The sequence below is a fragment of the Poromitra crassiceps genome (genome assembly GCF_964638095.1).
Source record: "Poromitra crassiceps genome assembly, chromosome: 23".
NCBI classification, from domain to species: Eukaryota; Metazoa; Chordata; class Actinopteri; order Beryciformes; family Melamphaidae; genus Poromitra; species Poromitra crassiceps.
Genome location: NC_139639.1, coordinates 828,178 through 844,360, shown reverse-complemented (window position 1 = coordinate 844,360; position 16,183 = coordinate 828,178). Strand labels below are relative to the sequence as shown.

The 16,183-nt window shown below is 43.8% G+C and overlaps 2 protein-coding genes across 2 annotated transcripts; one reads left to right on the top strand and one right to left on the bottom strand.

Annotated features, from left to right (window-relative positions):
• Positions 1–2,328: 2,328 nt before the first annotated feature.
• Positions 2,329–4,053, top strand: gdf15 (Growth differentiation factor-15; the record flags this gene model as incomplete). The annotated part of the gene is made up of 2 exons (XM_083659700.1): positions 2,329–2,686; positions 3,105–4,053. 2 exons carry the CDS (start codon positions 2,329–2,331, stop codon positions 3,881–3,883), a joined length of 1,137 nt encoding a protein of 378 aa, XP_083515826.1. The 3' UTR covers positions 3,884–4,053.
• A 3,734-nt stretch (positions 4,054–7,787) lies between these two features.
• Positions 7,788–11,012, bottom strand: LOC310796949 (uncharacterized protein). Its single transcript, XM_083659203.1, has 3 exons — positions 10,889–11,012; positions 9,944–10,290; positions 7,788–9,102 (listed from the first exon to the last, which is right to left on the bottom strand). Exons 2-3 carry the CDS (start codon positions 10,285–10,287, stop codon positions 8,943–8,945), a joined length of 504 nt encoding a protein of 167 aa, XP_083515329.1. The 5' UTR covers positions 10,288–10,290; positions 10,889–11,012; the 3' UTR covers positions 7,788–8,942.
• Between the last annotated feature and the right edge of the window lie 5,171 nt (positions 11,013–16,183).

The following is a 16,183-nucleotide window of genomic DNA, read 5'->3' as shown; positions in this document are numbered from 1 at the left end:
GATCCTTTATGTTGTCTGTTTATGTTGCATTGTACTGTTTTGTGTTGGAACCCCTCCCCCCCCACTTGAAAACAAGATGGTTCATCCCAAGCGGCTATCCATTAAATAAAATGTCAAATATAAGTATGGCAGAGAGGGGACTCTCATGCACTGTGCTCTAAACTGTTTGGCAAAGATCCACTGAGCAGAGGGAAAAAAGCTGTTGTGGGCTATTTTTAGCTGTTTACTTTGTCATAACAAATGCTACTGTAGAGAAGGAATGCTGTGGTCACCTTTTACCACACTGGAAGGGATAGTAGATGTTGAGAATGTTGAGATGTCTAGTATTAAATGTATATTGTAACCATAGTAACCATTGATCACATTCACAGACGGCTCCATATTAGATCTTTGGCATGCTCATTACATCAGCCGTGTGAAGATGTGATTACAGTAACAACACAGTGAGGTAATTGTAACTGGCATTCGAGACCACTCCCCCTCGTGATAGACCACTCCCCCTCGTGATTTCAAAGACATGTATGTTAAGGTTAAGACTCCTGTCAGTGCCCCTGACCAAGGCAATGGCGAAAGAACTGGAGTTGGTCCCCGGGCGCTGCACTGCGGCTGCCCACTGCTGCTGCCCACTGCTCCTAGTTCTAGGAAGGTTCCTAGTAGAGGATGGGTCAAATGCAGAGGATGAATTTCCTCACGGGCATAAATAAAGGATAATTTAACTTGAAACTTATTTTTAAATTTTTAAACATAGACGTTGGTAAGATATCTAAGGGGCTTGAAGAAGTTGTCATAGTACCGAGCAGATCATTGAGGTCTTGCAGGGAAATGGGAGAGAAGCAGTTCAAAATTGACGGCCGGGTTGGGCAGATGGAAAGGGGAGTAGAAGACCTGATGATGTTTGCTCTAACATCTCGAACTTCATCCACAAAGAAGAAGAGTCAATTACTGCAATCCTTATTTAAAAATACAGGCAGGGGGTGCAGGAGTGACAATGTTGTTGATAGTGTCAAATAGGATTTCATTTATATCAGGTTAGCAAAGTAAGAAGCCCTTTCATCCTTAACCATATTGTTACAATCAGTTAAAAGGCTGTGTACTGTCACTAAACCTGTTAAGGGGAGGTTGGGCTCATGCTTGAGACTATCTATTGACATTAACAGCTTGTTAACTTTGGCAACATGATGGCCTTGCAGTTAGAGATGGCAACCAAGTGCCTTTGAGCAAGACGCTAGCTGCTGCTGACCTCTGACCAGGGAACACAGGAAGCCCATTATAGGGATCAATACACTATCACATTGCCATTATTAAATCTGGAGGAGCTAATCTAATTAGCCACTGTTCTCTTTCAACTGGTCACTGTAAGACATCTATGGTCAGTATTTGATCAACTGACGCATAACCATCCTGGTGGAGGTGCACACGTATACTCGTGAGTCGTGACGTGATGTCACTCGATAATTTCCAGCAATCTCTTTAATGCATGTCAGCCTCTCCCATCTTTACTGTCACTGTGTGTTATTATCTAATAAAACAGAAAAAACCTTGTCATTTCACAATGTCTCTTAAGCATAGGTATCTCCACTGCTTATGGTGAAGGTGACTTTGAGTTTTGGCTTTGTTATGCAAAATCCTGAAAACACAAAATCTACACTATAGTTCATTATGCTAATTATATATTTGTATTCAGGTTTTTCTCATGCAAGTTAGGTGTCTTCAACCTTTTTCAGCCCAAGGACCCCTTGATTGATAGAGAAACAGAGCAGGGACGCCCTACGATTAAAAATTAATTAAACTTTTGTTGCATTTTAAGTGTGGCCTATAATAACAGTTATAAGCTAGTGCACAGCAGGATATCAGGGTTGACACTTATTTTTATTAATAGATTCCATAAAAAAGCAGGAAGGAGCAAGCAATGTGTTAGTTTCACATATTGCTTCATCGGATTCGCTTTAGAAATCATTTTTTGCCAAAAGCTAATTATTACCTATTAATGCTTGGAGTTCACTCAATATTATTATTTTCATCTAAAATACATGTTTAAATTTTTCACAAACTGACATAAATTGGGGGACCCCCTGCAGTACCTCTGCGGACCCCCTGGGGCCCCTGTTGAAGACCACAGATATACATGGAGCCCTTTCCACTCAGCAGCAGCACAGGACAGCACATTTCTCACTTCATACTTTGCATGTTGTGAACACGTACGACGTCACAATGTTACAAAACCTTGCAACATAATCCATCAAAGGTGTGTTGCTCACCTGACCCACCAGGGGTGTGGCAACGCAGAAGCTCTATAAATGAAAGCATGTGAAGAATTTCATTCATAACATGGACAAACCCTATCTAGTGAGCTCCACCATGCTGCACTTTCTCCTGTCCACGCTGCTCCTTGTCTCCCTCTGCGGCCCAGGGCAGGGCCGGCCTCCCGCGGCCCACGAAGACACGCCTGACGTGGCCGGAGAGGGCAGCCAGAGGGCCCTGCTCCTGGAGGCCGTGAAGACAGGGATCCTGAGCTCACTGGGCATGGACAGAGAGCCCAGGCCGGCTGAGAAGGCCTCGCATCAGGAGCTGAGGCAGATGTATCAGTTGTACAGGGAGAAACTGAGGGAGCTGAGAGGAAATTCCAGCCAGCCGATCAGGGAATCGTGGGATTCCACAATGTCCACTGTGCTCTTCCCAGCTACAGGTGAGATGTGTGTTAGATCTGAGTTGACTCTTGCAGAGGCAGCAGACAAAAGCACAACACGGGTTTGGCTATAAATAGTGGAGCTATTATTGTTCATGCTCTAGCTAAAGATCAAAATCATCTTGCTTCATGGAGGTCAACTATGACCTTTAGGAGTCATGAGAGTGGTAGGCACACCTTGTAAGCTGTTAAGCTTTGTTTTGGGGGTTTTATGTATAATCAACTCAACCTAATGAGCAGATTATTTTTATATGGCTTCATGATTCGGATGATTATTATTTATAAATTCCACTATGATTTCTTGTTTTCTTTTTTTTTCTTTTTTTTTTACAATTTATTCTCTGTTGTTTCACATAATTTCCTAAATGCCCTCAATTAAGTCATAAATGAATGTTGTCTTTCTGTCTTTCTCTTGTAGTGGAGCCGGTAAAAGTGCTTAGGAGCAAGGGAGGACAACGCATACAATGGTACAGGGCTGTTTTCCATAAGAACCCGAATATCCAGACTGAGCTGACACTGGCTCGGGCAGAGCTGAAGATTTCCAGACAGATTTTAGATAAAGCCACGCCCACTCAGCCTGAGATAACACAACCGATTCAAGTCAAAGTCAATGGGATGCGGGCGGTGAACACTCCTGCATGGAGAATCATAGACACTGGAGCCCATGCCAATGTCTCAAGCCCTCCACATCTGACTCTGGACATCGGTCCTGAGGTGGAGAAGTGGAGGAGCGATGGGGGCCAGTCGCTGGTTGTGGACGTGGGGCTGGCTGCGGGTAGAAGACACGAGCCCAGTGCAAAGGCCGGCGTCGCCCTGAGTCTGGAGCTAGGCCTCTCTCAGGCCAGGAGACGGCGAGCTCGCTCCAACCGAGAAGACCAGTGCGACGCCCAAGGCTGGTGCTGCCGCAAGTCTGTCAGCGTGTCCTTCCAAGACATCGGCTGGTCGGACTGGGTGGTGGCCCCCACCGCCTACAACATGCACTTCTGCGACGGCACCTGCCCCCACAACTACAAGCCGGCCAGCATGCACACGCAGGTCAAGTCCCGGCTGTACCAGATGACCAGAGGGGGGACGCCGCGCCCGTGCTGCGTGCCCGCCGCCTACGAGCCCATGGTCCTCATGCATTACGACAGTCAGGGGAAGTTGACGCTGACGCCCTTCAACGACTTGATTGTCAGCGGGTGCCACTGTGCCTGAGTCACACGAACAAGTCGCAAAGCAAAGCCACCAGATGTACTAATGTTACGTGGTTGGTGGAACAGAAAATGGATTGTGTCTCTAGTCTAAAGGAGACGAGAATATTTCGTTACACCTGATTAGCAGCATTACTGTCATTGTTTTGGGCGGTTAGCTCAATTAAAATTCCAATCAGCCATTAGTGTGTGTACTGTATGTGTAAGTTGCTCAGAGCTGACTGTGTTTTGTACAGTAGATCAAGCAGATCTGTTCCTTTATAGTTATTTATTGTAAGTTATATTTAAGATTGAAACTATTCAATTATACGTTTGTATTTTTGTCTTATACATTTCAGTTATTATTATATGAACAACTGCTTTATTCATGCTGAGTTGTTGCAGTTGAATACATGGGCAACATGTACATTTCATAATAAACTTCCATGCCTGATACAATCTCATACTTGTCATTTATGAGTGCAAGTGCTTTTGACGCACGGTGTGAAACGCTGAAATACAGCCACTTCAGCTTGACGTTAAATCACCTATATGTCATGGATTCCCAAGGTTAGGGCGTGCCAGTGAAGTCAGCATGTCAAGATTAAGATAACGTCTATCTCCCAGCTGTGACCTTGCAGCCAACAGTACTTTCGCCATGGCCTTGCCAGGGGTCAGTGACCAGGAGGACAAAAGTAACGTCATAATTATTAGTTTACTATGACAAGGGGAAGGGAAATTAGCAAGAGAGCTGTGTCAACTCAGGACTGTTCAGATTACATATCAACGACGGCACTGTAAATGCATGTTCATTGCAGATTATCAAAGATTGTGTCTGTAATGATTGCTTTTCAATGCTGTTGAGATAAGTTATTAGAAAAAGAACAAATACTAATGTGAGATATAATACGATAAGTATGGTCGCCGTATCTTTGCTTTATCTACGACAAGAAAATATAATGAACTAACATCACAAAAAAGAGCTCACAGAGAAAGGTAACATAAAAAAGCCACTAGGCTATGCCTGTGGTTCTCAAACTTGTTTGGCTTCAGTACCCCCTTTCCCTGATCTCTGAATCCAAGTACCCCCTTTTACCCAACTACCACATTTAGCTTAGAAAGCTGCAAGAGAAAACTATATCATATGATGCAATGAATGAATGATAACGCACCTTTTGAAGAATATAATATTACAAAATAAGAAATGGAGTGAAAGAGTTGCAATTAGTGTCTCCTCCTGAGCAGATTTATTTGATCATTTTATTTATTTTCATGATTTATTCTTACATTTTCCCATTTTCTCAAGTACCCCCTGTAGTAGCGCTATGCATACACCAGTTTGGGAACCACTGCGCTATGCTGGTCAGTGTTCTTTTTTTACTAGTAGTAATAATTAGTATATAGTGCCATGATATCATTTCATGAGCGACAAGAGGGGATTTTCTTTTAAATCAAAGTGAAAGTGGGTAGCAAGCTCCTCTGAAATATTTCCAAATATATATGCAATATTGTGCAAAAATAACACCACCACCACCACCACCACCACCACCACCACCACCACCCCTAATGAGCAATTTATAGTTTTTATCTTAGGATGGATAAAGGTCACGGCAGCGTACTGTATGAGCATTATGTTGTTTCACCATTAATAAAGTCCATGTATTAAAGGGGTGGGGCATATCAAGTGACCCTGGAAGATTGAATAAATAGGAAACCGAATAAATAGTCAATTAATCTTTGGCTGGAGACACAAACGCTTACCGTAATGACACTTTTCATATGGTGAACGTACACCCTGTGTCTAGTGACTGCTCATTAATGTCTTTGTTTTTGTCCCGTTACTACCCATTTGTTTCTTTGTGTCGAGGATGACATCCTCAGTTATTACTCAACCGAGACTGATGTAAATGTCCTCAATCTTAAATTCTGAAAGGCCCTGCGTCGCAGTACCCACCCAAAGTATACACCTAGAATAGAATTAGGCACAATAGTAATCAAGATCTTCTGTGTGTAATGTTCGGGCACCGTGTTTGTGTTCAGTCTAAGCTTTTTCTCAGTCTCTCATAGGGAACAATGCATCTGAACATGAGTTCAGAGCATGCATGAGGTCAGAATGGTCACTATGTCTGTTTTGAGATACTGATTAACTACTTTTAATAACCACATAACGTGTGTCAGTGGCCTAACGTGGTTACGATGGGCCCCAGTGCACGCTATTACAGGATGACGGGTCGGGGCCACACTAGTGGCCGCTTTTATGTCTGAAAGGCATGACTGCTCACTCGGCTTGCAGATGTGCTCAGCTCAGTTTGTCAGTCTTGACGTTCCGATTTTGCACCTAAACTATAGCTATTATCATCTTATCACATGATCAAATAGAGACCTGGCATTGGACAACAACATACATGTTACCCAGAGCCGTATAAAAGAAGAGTTCCGACATCTCCATTCACTCCAATGGACCAGTTTTCTTTCCAGGAAGTAGAAAGTGGAACTCTTGAGTAAAAAAAGCAGCACTGTCGAGTTGCAGCAAAATAGACAGTGTCGTACTTTGAAAGGGTTTTTCATCCCTTGAAATGAATCAAATTGTACATTATCGGCTTTATTTTAGCATGCAAAAGTAGCGCGAGACCCATTCCTGGCTGTTCATTGGCTAATGAGTCTCGCATTTTGGTCCTCCGCTGACGCCACTCTCTTACTAGAGGACACTAATATTACCCAGCGATCATCATTTCATATCTGTATTATGACAAAAAAATAAAAAATAAAATAAAATAATAAATGTAATAGTTTTTTTTAAATAGTTTATAGTATTATAGTTTTCATATTTTATGTAGAATAAACATAATTTTGTTATGTAATTTTGCAATCTGAATCACTCGCAAGGGCCTGCCCAGCTCAGTGGCCTTGTGGTCTGAGTGTCCGCCCTGAGACTGGGAGGTCGTGAGTTCGATCCCCGGCCGAGTCATACCAAAGACTAAAAAAATGGGACCCATTGCCTCCCTGCTTGACACTCAACATCAAAGGGTTGGAATTGGGGGGTTAAATCACCATGTGATTCCCGAGCGCGGCGCACGCTGCCGCTCACCGCTCCCCCAGGGGATGGGTCAAATGCGGAGAACAAATTTCACACATTGTGTGACAATCAGTGGGACTTTACCTTTTTTACCTTTTTCTCCACCCAACACATGTGGACGGCCTGCTCCTAGAAATACCCTATTCATATTCCTATATACGGTATATACATATGTATACATCTAATTAGCTATATGGATTCATCTACCGGTACTAATTTTGAGAAAACAGGGTGGATGGAATTATCCCTACTTTATATATGAGCTTGATCAACATCAACATGCCCCCAACTTCTTTTGTCCAGAACAAAATGTCTATGGCAAAATACCCTTGGAGGTAATTTAGACTGTATACTCATTTATATTTATTTTCTTGTTCAATATTATGCTCTTTATCTCTTATCTTCAGCTCATAAGCATCCCATGGGCCACATGGCATAATATGCCATGATATATTATAGCATCTCACTAATTTCTTTATTTCATAAATTACTGTAATTTGAGAAAGAAAGAAAGAAAGAACATCTGATTGAGGCATACATGACTTCACCTCACAAGATGAGTGAACTGTTCTTATTTTCTCTGTCTGGACAAAATCGAAAGCTCCAGGTCAAAGCAACTCCTCAGCAATTCCACAAAAACGAATATGATCTAAGCGGAGAAGTGGTCACCTCGAACTGCTGATAAGATGTGCTGACTACTATTATGACCTTAAATGAACTGTCAAACATAGAAAACTGGTCATGTTCCTTTATTATTCTAATGATGAGTTGACAGAAGGAGTCTTCTTTCACCCCTCCTGAACTATAATTTACACACACAATTTTATATATAACTTTACAGATTAGGAGTAATAATTATAGCAAAACATCTCTATAAAATATGTATTATTTATATTGAATGTACATACACCACACAGACAATAATATATTGTTTTGTGATTGAAGCTCAGCTGCATCTAAAAACCTCTGTGGTGTCTTCCAGCCCCACCTTCACCTTAAAGGATAAGTTCACCCAAAAATGAAAATCCTATCATTATCTACATACTCACGGAGGTCGGGTGAAGTTTTTTAGTCCATAAAACATTCGTGGAGTTTTCCAGGGAAACAGAGTTACAGCATTCTCCTAAAAAATTGAAGTGGATGGGGACCAACTTAAAAAAAGAAAGTTGCCAAGTTGACTTAAAAGACGTCATTTACATACTGTTTTTAGTTGAAATGTTCACTGTAGCCGTCAGCTTAAAGTGAAAGTGAAAACGGGACTTTCTGCTCACAGCTACAGTGAAGATTTCAGCTAAAAACAGGGTGTAAATCATGTCAACTTGGCATCTCAGGGATTCTGGAGACGGATCACGCAGACGAGCAGTATGGAGGCATTTTATGTTTTGGGGTTTTTGTTTTGTTTAACATTTGAAAGTTGGTCACCAGTCACTTCAATTGTTTAGGAAGAATGCTGCAACTTTGTTTCCCTGGAAAACTCCACAAAGTTTTATTATGGACAAAAAAACGTAACCCGTCCTTCTATCGGCATGGGGTGAGTAATGACTGAACTTTCATTTTTGGGTGAACTTATCCTTTAATCGGTCGGTCGGGGGGGGCCTGTTCGGGGTGGAAGGGAAATGGTGGGAATAGCGTGATCCTCCCACGTGCTACGTCCTGCCGGTGAAGCTCCCCCTGTCAGGTGAAAAGAAGCGGCTGGCAAGTGTGCATGTGTCGGAGGAAGCATGGTGCTAGTCTCGGCACTCCCCAGATCGGCAGAGGGTGGAGCAGCAACCAGGGGGGGGGGGGGGGGGGGGGGGAGTACAATTGGGGAGAAATTGGCAAACATGCGGCCCCAGGGCGAGACCCGGAGGAGCCTGACAGGACCATCTCAATCCGGCCCTCCAACGTCCTCAAAGTAAAACAAAACAACCCCCAAAAACTCAATAAAAGGCAGAATTATGTTAAACTTCATGTAAGTCAGTATGGCCCTCTGGGGGGGGGGGGGGGGGATGTTGCCCACCCCTGCAAGTTAATCACAAGTTGGCATAACATAGTCATCCTCGTCGTCGTCTTCTTCTGCTTGGGTGTCTGAGAGCATGGAGAGGTTGCAGGCCGGGTCGTTGCCGTATATTGCGTCATCTGGTCCATCGCACTGCAAGTATAAATCCTCCTCAGGTACGGAGGGGGGCCTGCGGAGAGACGAATGAGTGCAGATTGTCTATAATCAGTTTCCCTGAAAAGTTACGCCAGACTTTGGGTAACCAGTGAGTGAAGAAGGGTTTTACACGGTGACGCCACAAGACAAATATGATGTATTGTGTGGACTGTATAGACTAGAGTTCCCTTTATCCAGCTGGTCACAGAAAAAGTCCACCGCTGAGTCACCAGTCCGGGAATTGGATTGATATATTGTAAATCATATGGACCAACAGCAAGCAGCTAGGACAACGTCAGAGATGGGCCAAAATTGGAGAGCAACAATTACCACATGTTATTACGACACAGAGTTGTGCAAAGTGGGGAAATCTAAAACACTCTCTGTGTTCCTTAATCTATTTCCTCTCTTTTGTAGTTTCACAAACATTGAGACTGAGACTCACAGTATCCTAAATGATTTGTGCCAGTGTAGGAAATAAAAAAAATATTTTGGGGGCAACTTTTGCCCCGACTGTCTAAAAACTGGGGGCATTTACTAAATTTTGGGGGCACTTTGAAAAATAGTAATTAGTGCATAAAGTTGCTCAAGCGTAGTGTAAAGAACAGCGCTGTTTGTGTGAGTGTGTTCTTCATCATTGTCTTCTGGCAACCAGCTTGCAGGTGCTGAGTGTGTGTTAGAGATGGAAATTAAATGAATTGAATGAAAATACAATTATCAAAATATTGGGGCAATTTCTGCCCCTGGATCATGGTTTTTAGGGGCATTCTGAGTGTTCTTGGGGGCATTTTTGCCCTTGCCCCTGCATACATTCCTACACTGATTTGTGCCCATTGATCAGACACACGGCACTGTTTGCGTATACTGTATCTTACCTGTCCATGTCCACCACGGTTCTATTGTGGCCAGCAACTTGAAGGTTCTCATAGATGGGCGTTTGACTCTGTACAGACACCGGTGAGTCTGATCTAACACCGGTGTACTGATGGGAGTGTTGCTGCGGTGTCTGTGTCTGGTCTTCCTTCTTCTGTCTGCCTTCACGTGCGCGCTGCAGCATATCCATGAGTCTCCTCCGCTGCGTGTACACAGCCAGGCCGCCTGCCAGCCCCAGCACCAGGAAGAGGAAGGTCAGACCCACAGCCAGGCCTGTGGAGGAGCTGCTGCTGGAGCGCTCGGGCTCACTAGCCTGGGTAACGAACGTTGTCGAATTGTCGATCATGGTCTGTGAAAGTGAAAGTTAAAGGATTGAACTCTGATGTTGCTCAAGATACTATATTGTGCATATTTAATGATATTTAGATTTCTGTACCTTTATTAGCCAATATAAGACATTTTAGATAGTTGTAGTCATTCGTTGCAGTCTATTTATTCATATAGGGACTGAATGGAATTTAGCAGTGCAAGCTCCATGTACATATCTGTTCAATTGGGAAGTCAAGTGTAATTATGTTAATTGCCCTGTCCCCGTCAAATAAACCAATACTAAAATCATATTGCTTAATTATTTATTAGAAATTAGCAAAAATCTCATTATTGTATGGACATCTTTTTTTTATCATTCACTTGTTATTACACATTGTTTTCCATTTGAAAAAGACAAATTAAAACAGTTCACTTCTTGCTACCATTCTGCATTAAAGTTTTACTTATTAAAAAATAGAAACGGTTTCACAAAACAGATCAAAATTCACAAGACACAATACATGCAGGAAATGCTGTAAATAATCACGCAGGCCAAGTCAAACATTTGGCCACTTTCTATGTCAAGGGTTGTTTAATTTAGTCACAAAGTGTAGATCAATCAAAAACTGTGATCTTACCAAACAAGGCTCTGGCACGCTGTGTGGAGGTCTGAGTCTTGGAGCGAAGTAATTTGGTTCACACACAGTCTCACAACTTTGAAGTTCCTTCTCCCCCCCCTGTGAAACCTGAAAACGCTAAAACTGTTTCCTGTAAAAGCCCTGTTGTCAAAGCAAGCAGCTGCTAACAAGAGAAAGTGTTGAAATTCAAGTTTCATGTGTCACTCCCATTTAAAGGGTGTCACTTTGTGTTGAAAAGTGGTGGGGACATATTTGTCAGTTTGTTTGTTGTTGTTTTTTTAATGGTCTTCAACATATCAATCTCAAACAACATCATCTACTGTAGAATGAGCCAACACTGTGCTCTAACTTGTAAGTTAGGTGTATGGTCACCTTTGAGGTAAGATTTTTCATTACCGTAATTCATTTTGTTTTGTTTTTTTAGAATTTTTGTTGCATTTTTTTGCTTTATTTCACAGATATACTGTATAGTCAGAGAGACACAGGAGGGCATGGGAGAGGGAGAGGGGAGGACATGCAGCAAATGACCGCAGGCCGGATTCGAACCTGCGGTCGCTGCGATGCCTCGACCTTTATGGCATGCACTCTACTCGGTGAGCCAACAGGATGTCCCCGCTTGCACCCACCTGCACAGAGTGTGATATGAAATTCCCACCTCTGCATCTTGCTTGTGCAAAGGAAGTAGAAGACAATCGACAAGCTTCATTTATTAAGGAGGCGAGACTATAAAACCCCAATCATATGCGATTTTAAGCAATGTAATGGGGGATTGGTATAGAGTAGATAATTACGGCGCGCAAAAAAATTGGAATGCACCATCGGCAATCATATTGGTATCGACCGATGTTAGTAATTTTTTTTAATATATCGGTATCGGTCCGATGAGCAAAATAACAGTAATGTTAATATTGGTTATCATATCAGTCAACATTTTCAAATGGGTGCATCCCTAAAAAATTGCATAACGGCACATGAAAAGGGCATAGCCTAGGCTACAGCGTCAACAATATGAAAATACTCAGCATGAAACGCACAACTTCAACCCCAGAAGTACAGTCATCCATATGCATCACATAGCTGCAACAACACCATGTCAATCGAACAATGGCAATATCACATCTACTCCTGTATAGCACCAGTGCATGTCAGTCAGCCCAGGGATGACACAATATCCAATATCACTGCCCTATTTCACAAAGTAGACAACTGAAGAAATAACTTTTTCTGGACAATGTTTCTTCTATAGACAGTTTCCACAGAATTGTGTTGCTGGGGAACAGTTTGAAACCTACGGCTTATATCCTGTCAACTATTATTAGCAAACACTGCAACAGGAAGTCAGCTATAGACGGTTTTAACTTGACAACAAAAACATTCTAAATTAAACCCCCGCTCACTTCCTGTTGCAGTGTTTGCTATGGACATAAAAGTAAAAAAAAACATTCAAGTGCAGGACTGACCATTCCGTGAAAACCGTCTATACAGCTGAGCGGCGAAAACAAAAGTAACAATGTCGAGTGAATATTTCTGCAGTTTGCCGAATGCTGAGAAAAAGGAAGTGCTGTGGGGTTGCGCTCTGGTGAAAACCGTCTATAGGGGTAGGGGCAATTTAGAATGTTTATCTTGTCAAGTTAAAACGTCTATGTTTACATTGTATTGTATTGTATGTTTTCTTATTGTGCAAATAATCCTTATTAGTTAGCCGAACATCTATTAGTGCAAGCTATTTTTCAGAACATTTTGAACAAATTATGCTTTTAAAAAGTGATGGAGACAAAATTGGTCATTTGAAAAAGTGGTGGGGACATGACACCAACACACAACAGTGTAAATGACACCTATGGGATAAAATCTATAACTATAAATTCCAATCATAAATCTAAAATCAGGAGGAGATCGACCACCTGGTGACTTGGTGCAATCAAAACAACCTGGTGTTCATTTAAATGCTCAAAAGACAATGGAGATGATTGTAGATTACAGGAGGAACCCAGCCCCACCTTCCCCCATCATCACCCTGGGTGACTCCCCGGTCAACACTGTGGAGTCCTTCCGCTTCCTGGTGGGGGACCGTCATCATTGATTGCACTTGCAATGTTGAGCTTGTCTTTTAGTTATCTTTCCTACCTCTTTATCGCTGTATATTGACCTGACCGCTACGCTGCATACTATGACACTAAGACAAATTCCTCGTATGTAACTTGCGGCAATAAAAGTGATTCTGATTCTGATTCTGAGTTGTGTTTATAAAGTTAAATTAGCAAAACACACACACACACACACACACACACACACACACACACACACACACACACACACACACACACACACACAGTCACACACACACAAAGCAGAATTGGTCTTGCAGCATCGCTGGTTCACAGAACCTATACCTCCCCCTGCTGTCAATTTCACTCCCCAAACACAGTCTCCATGTCAACCTGTTGCATTCCCTTCTCTTTATGATTTCCACCTGTCTCCATGCTGCATAATTCAGAACGTTATGATTCCTCAGAGGCTTTTCTGTGGGAATGAAGGTGCTTTGAACCATCACTGTTTGAATGTTTAGTCACTTGAAGAGCCATTGGTGAGTCCATAATCAAGTTCTCTGGTGCACAAGTAGCTCTATATTGAACCAAAGCGAATGAGGCTACAATCACCTTGTTTGATTGTAATCCATATTTGGCTCTTGTATGTGCGTGCAGTATATTACACTGCATGAAATACCTACTGCACATCCTAAATATGCACATGCAAAATGGTAATTTAAGCCAAAAAATCAGAAAACATCTCACATGGCAAAGGCCTGTATGTCAAACAAAAAAGCTTTAGCCTAAATCTACATAATAGGGTCACACACACACGTGAAATCAAAAGCATCCATCCATGGTTGGGCCAGATCACCTAGACACCACAAACATTCGTATTCGTAGGCCAGCTGGGTGGAAAATTGGGTTTAGCTTTAAAAATAATCAAGTGGTTAAGTGAAGTGAAACAGCAGCACTCTTCCACGGCCTCCCTAACTCGTCCCTCGGAGATGTTCTCTGCCGTGTTTACATGTGTTTACATGTGTTTATCTTGTGTTATATAAGATAAACAGGAACAATATCTGGCAGAGGACGAGTGGATGCAGGAATCCTCTGCGACATGTGTTTCTTCTCGTTTACAGCCAGGACATTTCAAACAGACACAACTTCAAGGTTTTTTTTCCCCCCTCCAACGCTTATTCGGCATTAACAGAATAACCTCACATGCAGAGGCAAGTGGCCTAGAGACAGGAAAGGGGCGGAGGTGGAGCAGGAAACCCCAGGCAGACGGCCTGGGCGCTGGGCCAATGGCCGTAACAGATCTGTACGGTGACCAAGATGCAGGACCGAAGGGCGGCAACAAGACAGAGGCCAAACAGGAAACCTCAGGCGGACGACCTGGATAAGAACACAAAGCAGCTCTGGAAGACAGGCAGGAGCATGACCAGACCGGTGAAGCTGCTATGGAGGATGGGCAGGAGGATGACCAGACTGGCGAAGCTGCTCAAGAGGTCGACCTGGGGACCGGCGACGCAGGCCGGACCACTCAGGAGATCGAGGATGAAGGCTAGGCCACACAAGAGGTCAGCGACGGTGCTGCAGGTCAGGAGATGCAGCAAGCACTAGAAGATTTGGCTGCAGGTCCGGGGGGGGGGGGGGGGGGGGGGGGCTGCAGGATCAGCTTCCAGCATCTGGAGTTCAGGACCGGAGTCCAGAGTGCAGGACCAGAGTCCTGAAGTGGCCGTTGGCGGCGACGGCCATCGGGGTATGGCATGGTGTCGGTAGATGCAGCTGATGACAGATCAGGGATCTGACAGAACAACAGCAGGTGGCCGGTGGACCCAGAGAAACAGGAGGCAACTGAAGCACAGCCACAGGAGACTGCAGCAGAACAGGAACTGAAGACTGCTGCCACTCAGACTCAGGGGACTGCTGCAGCACAGCAACAGGAGACAGCTGCAGCTCAGAGGGGATAGAAGGTTGCTGCAGATCAGAGGGGACAGAAGGTTGCTGCAGCTCAGAGGGGATAGAAGGTTGCTGCAGATCAGAGGGGACAGAAGGTTGCTGCAGCTCAGCAGGGACTCTGGGACACTGGGCAGCTGAGTCTCTGTGGCGCTGGGCAGCCGAGACTCTGTCTGAGGCACAGGGGAGCAGAGACTCTGAGGCACTGGACTGCAGAGAGAGCTAGTGGCGTCCGGAGCCGTTGGGACCACGCCTCCTTTTGGAGACTCAATGGTACCTCGTGAAAATGACAAGGCGAGTCCTTTCACAGGAGGTCCGCTGGACATCATGCGGTGGCTCCTCAGCTGCTCCACATAAGTCTCATGTGGTCAGGAGTCAGGACAGGCATGATGGGCTAGCTGACTTAGATAGACACTGACCGAGATGCAGGCTGGAAGTGAGCTGACTGGAGCCTAGCAGGCCGGAAAGCAGGCTGAGATGCAGTGCGAGATGCAGGGCGAAAAGGCAGGCTGGAAGCTAGCAGACTGGCTGCTAGCAGGCAGGGATGAAGGCTGGAGACTAGTCGGCTGGCTGAGGAAGATCTTGGCCCAGATAGCAAGTTCAAGAGCCAAGGCTTAAACAGCATGGTGGAGGTGGGAGAGACCAGACCATATTGCATTAATATGTGAGAGGGGTATATATAGCAATGGGATTTTTGTGGGGGAAAGGTCCCCCCCAATCACACATAGCTGCAACTAGACTCATTTTTCTCAAATGTAGGGGGCACTGTTCTTGAAATGGAACTGTGCACCTGTGATGCCAGCCCCAGCAGAATGTCTGGCATCAAGTGATGTCACATGCACACGCACACACACACACACACACACACACACACACACACACACACACACACACACACACACACACACACACACACACACACACACACACACACACACACACTTAAAAGCAGCAGGGCTGGAAAGCAGACTGAGACACTGCACAGATAGGTCTGACAGGATTTGAACCTAGGCCAGTAGGAGTTCATGTAGCTCGACTCGATGCAGCAGACACAACCACTTATCTGACCTATGAATTTTTGATTTACATCAGCCTAAAAAGGTGGGTAATTCTATTCTGCAAATAAAACAGTGAACAAAGTGAGTTTATGTGGGCTTATTCTCCACTACATCACTGTAATAAATAAATAAATAAATAAATAAATAAATAAATAAATAAATAAATAAATTGCATTTTTGGCCAAAACTTTTTTCTCCAGTATGGGATCAGCATAAATAAAAGATCCTCTGTCCATGTCATTTTAATG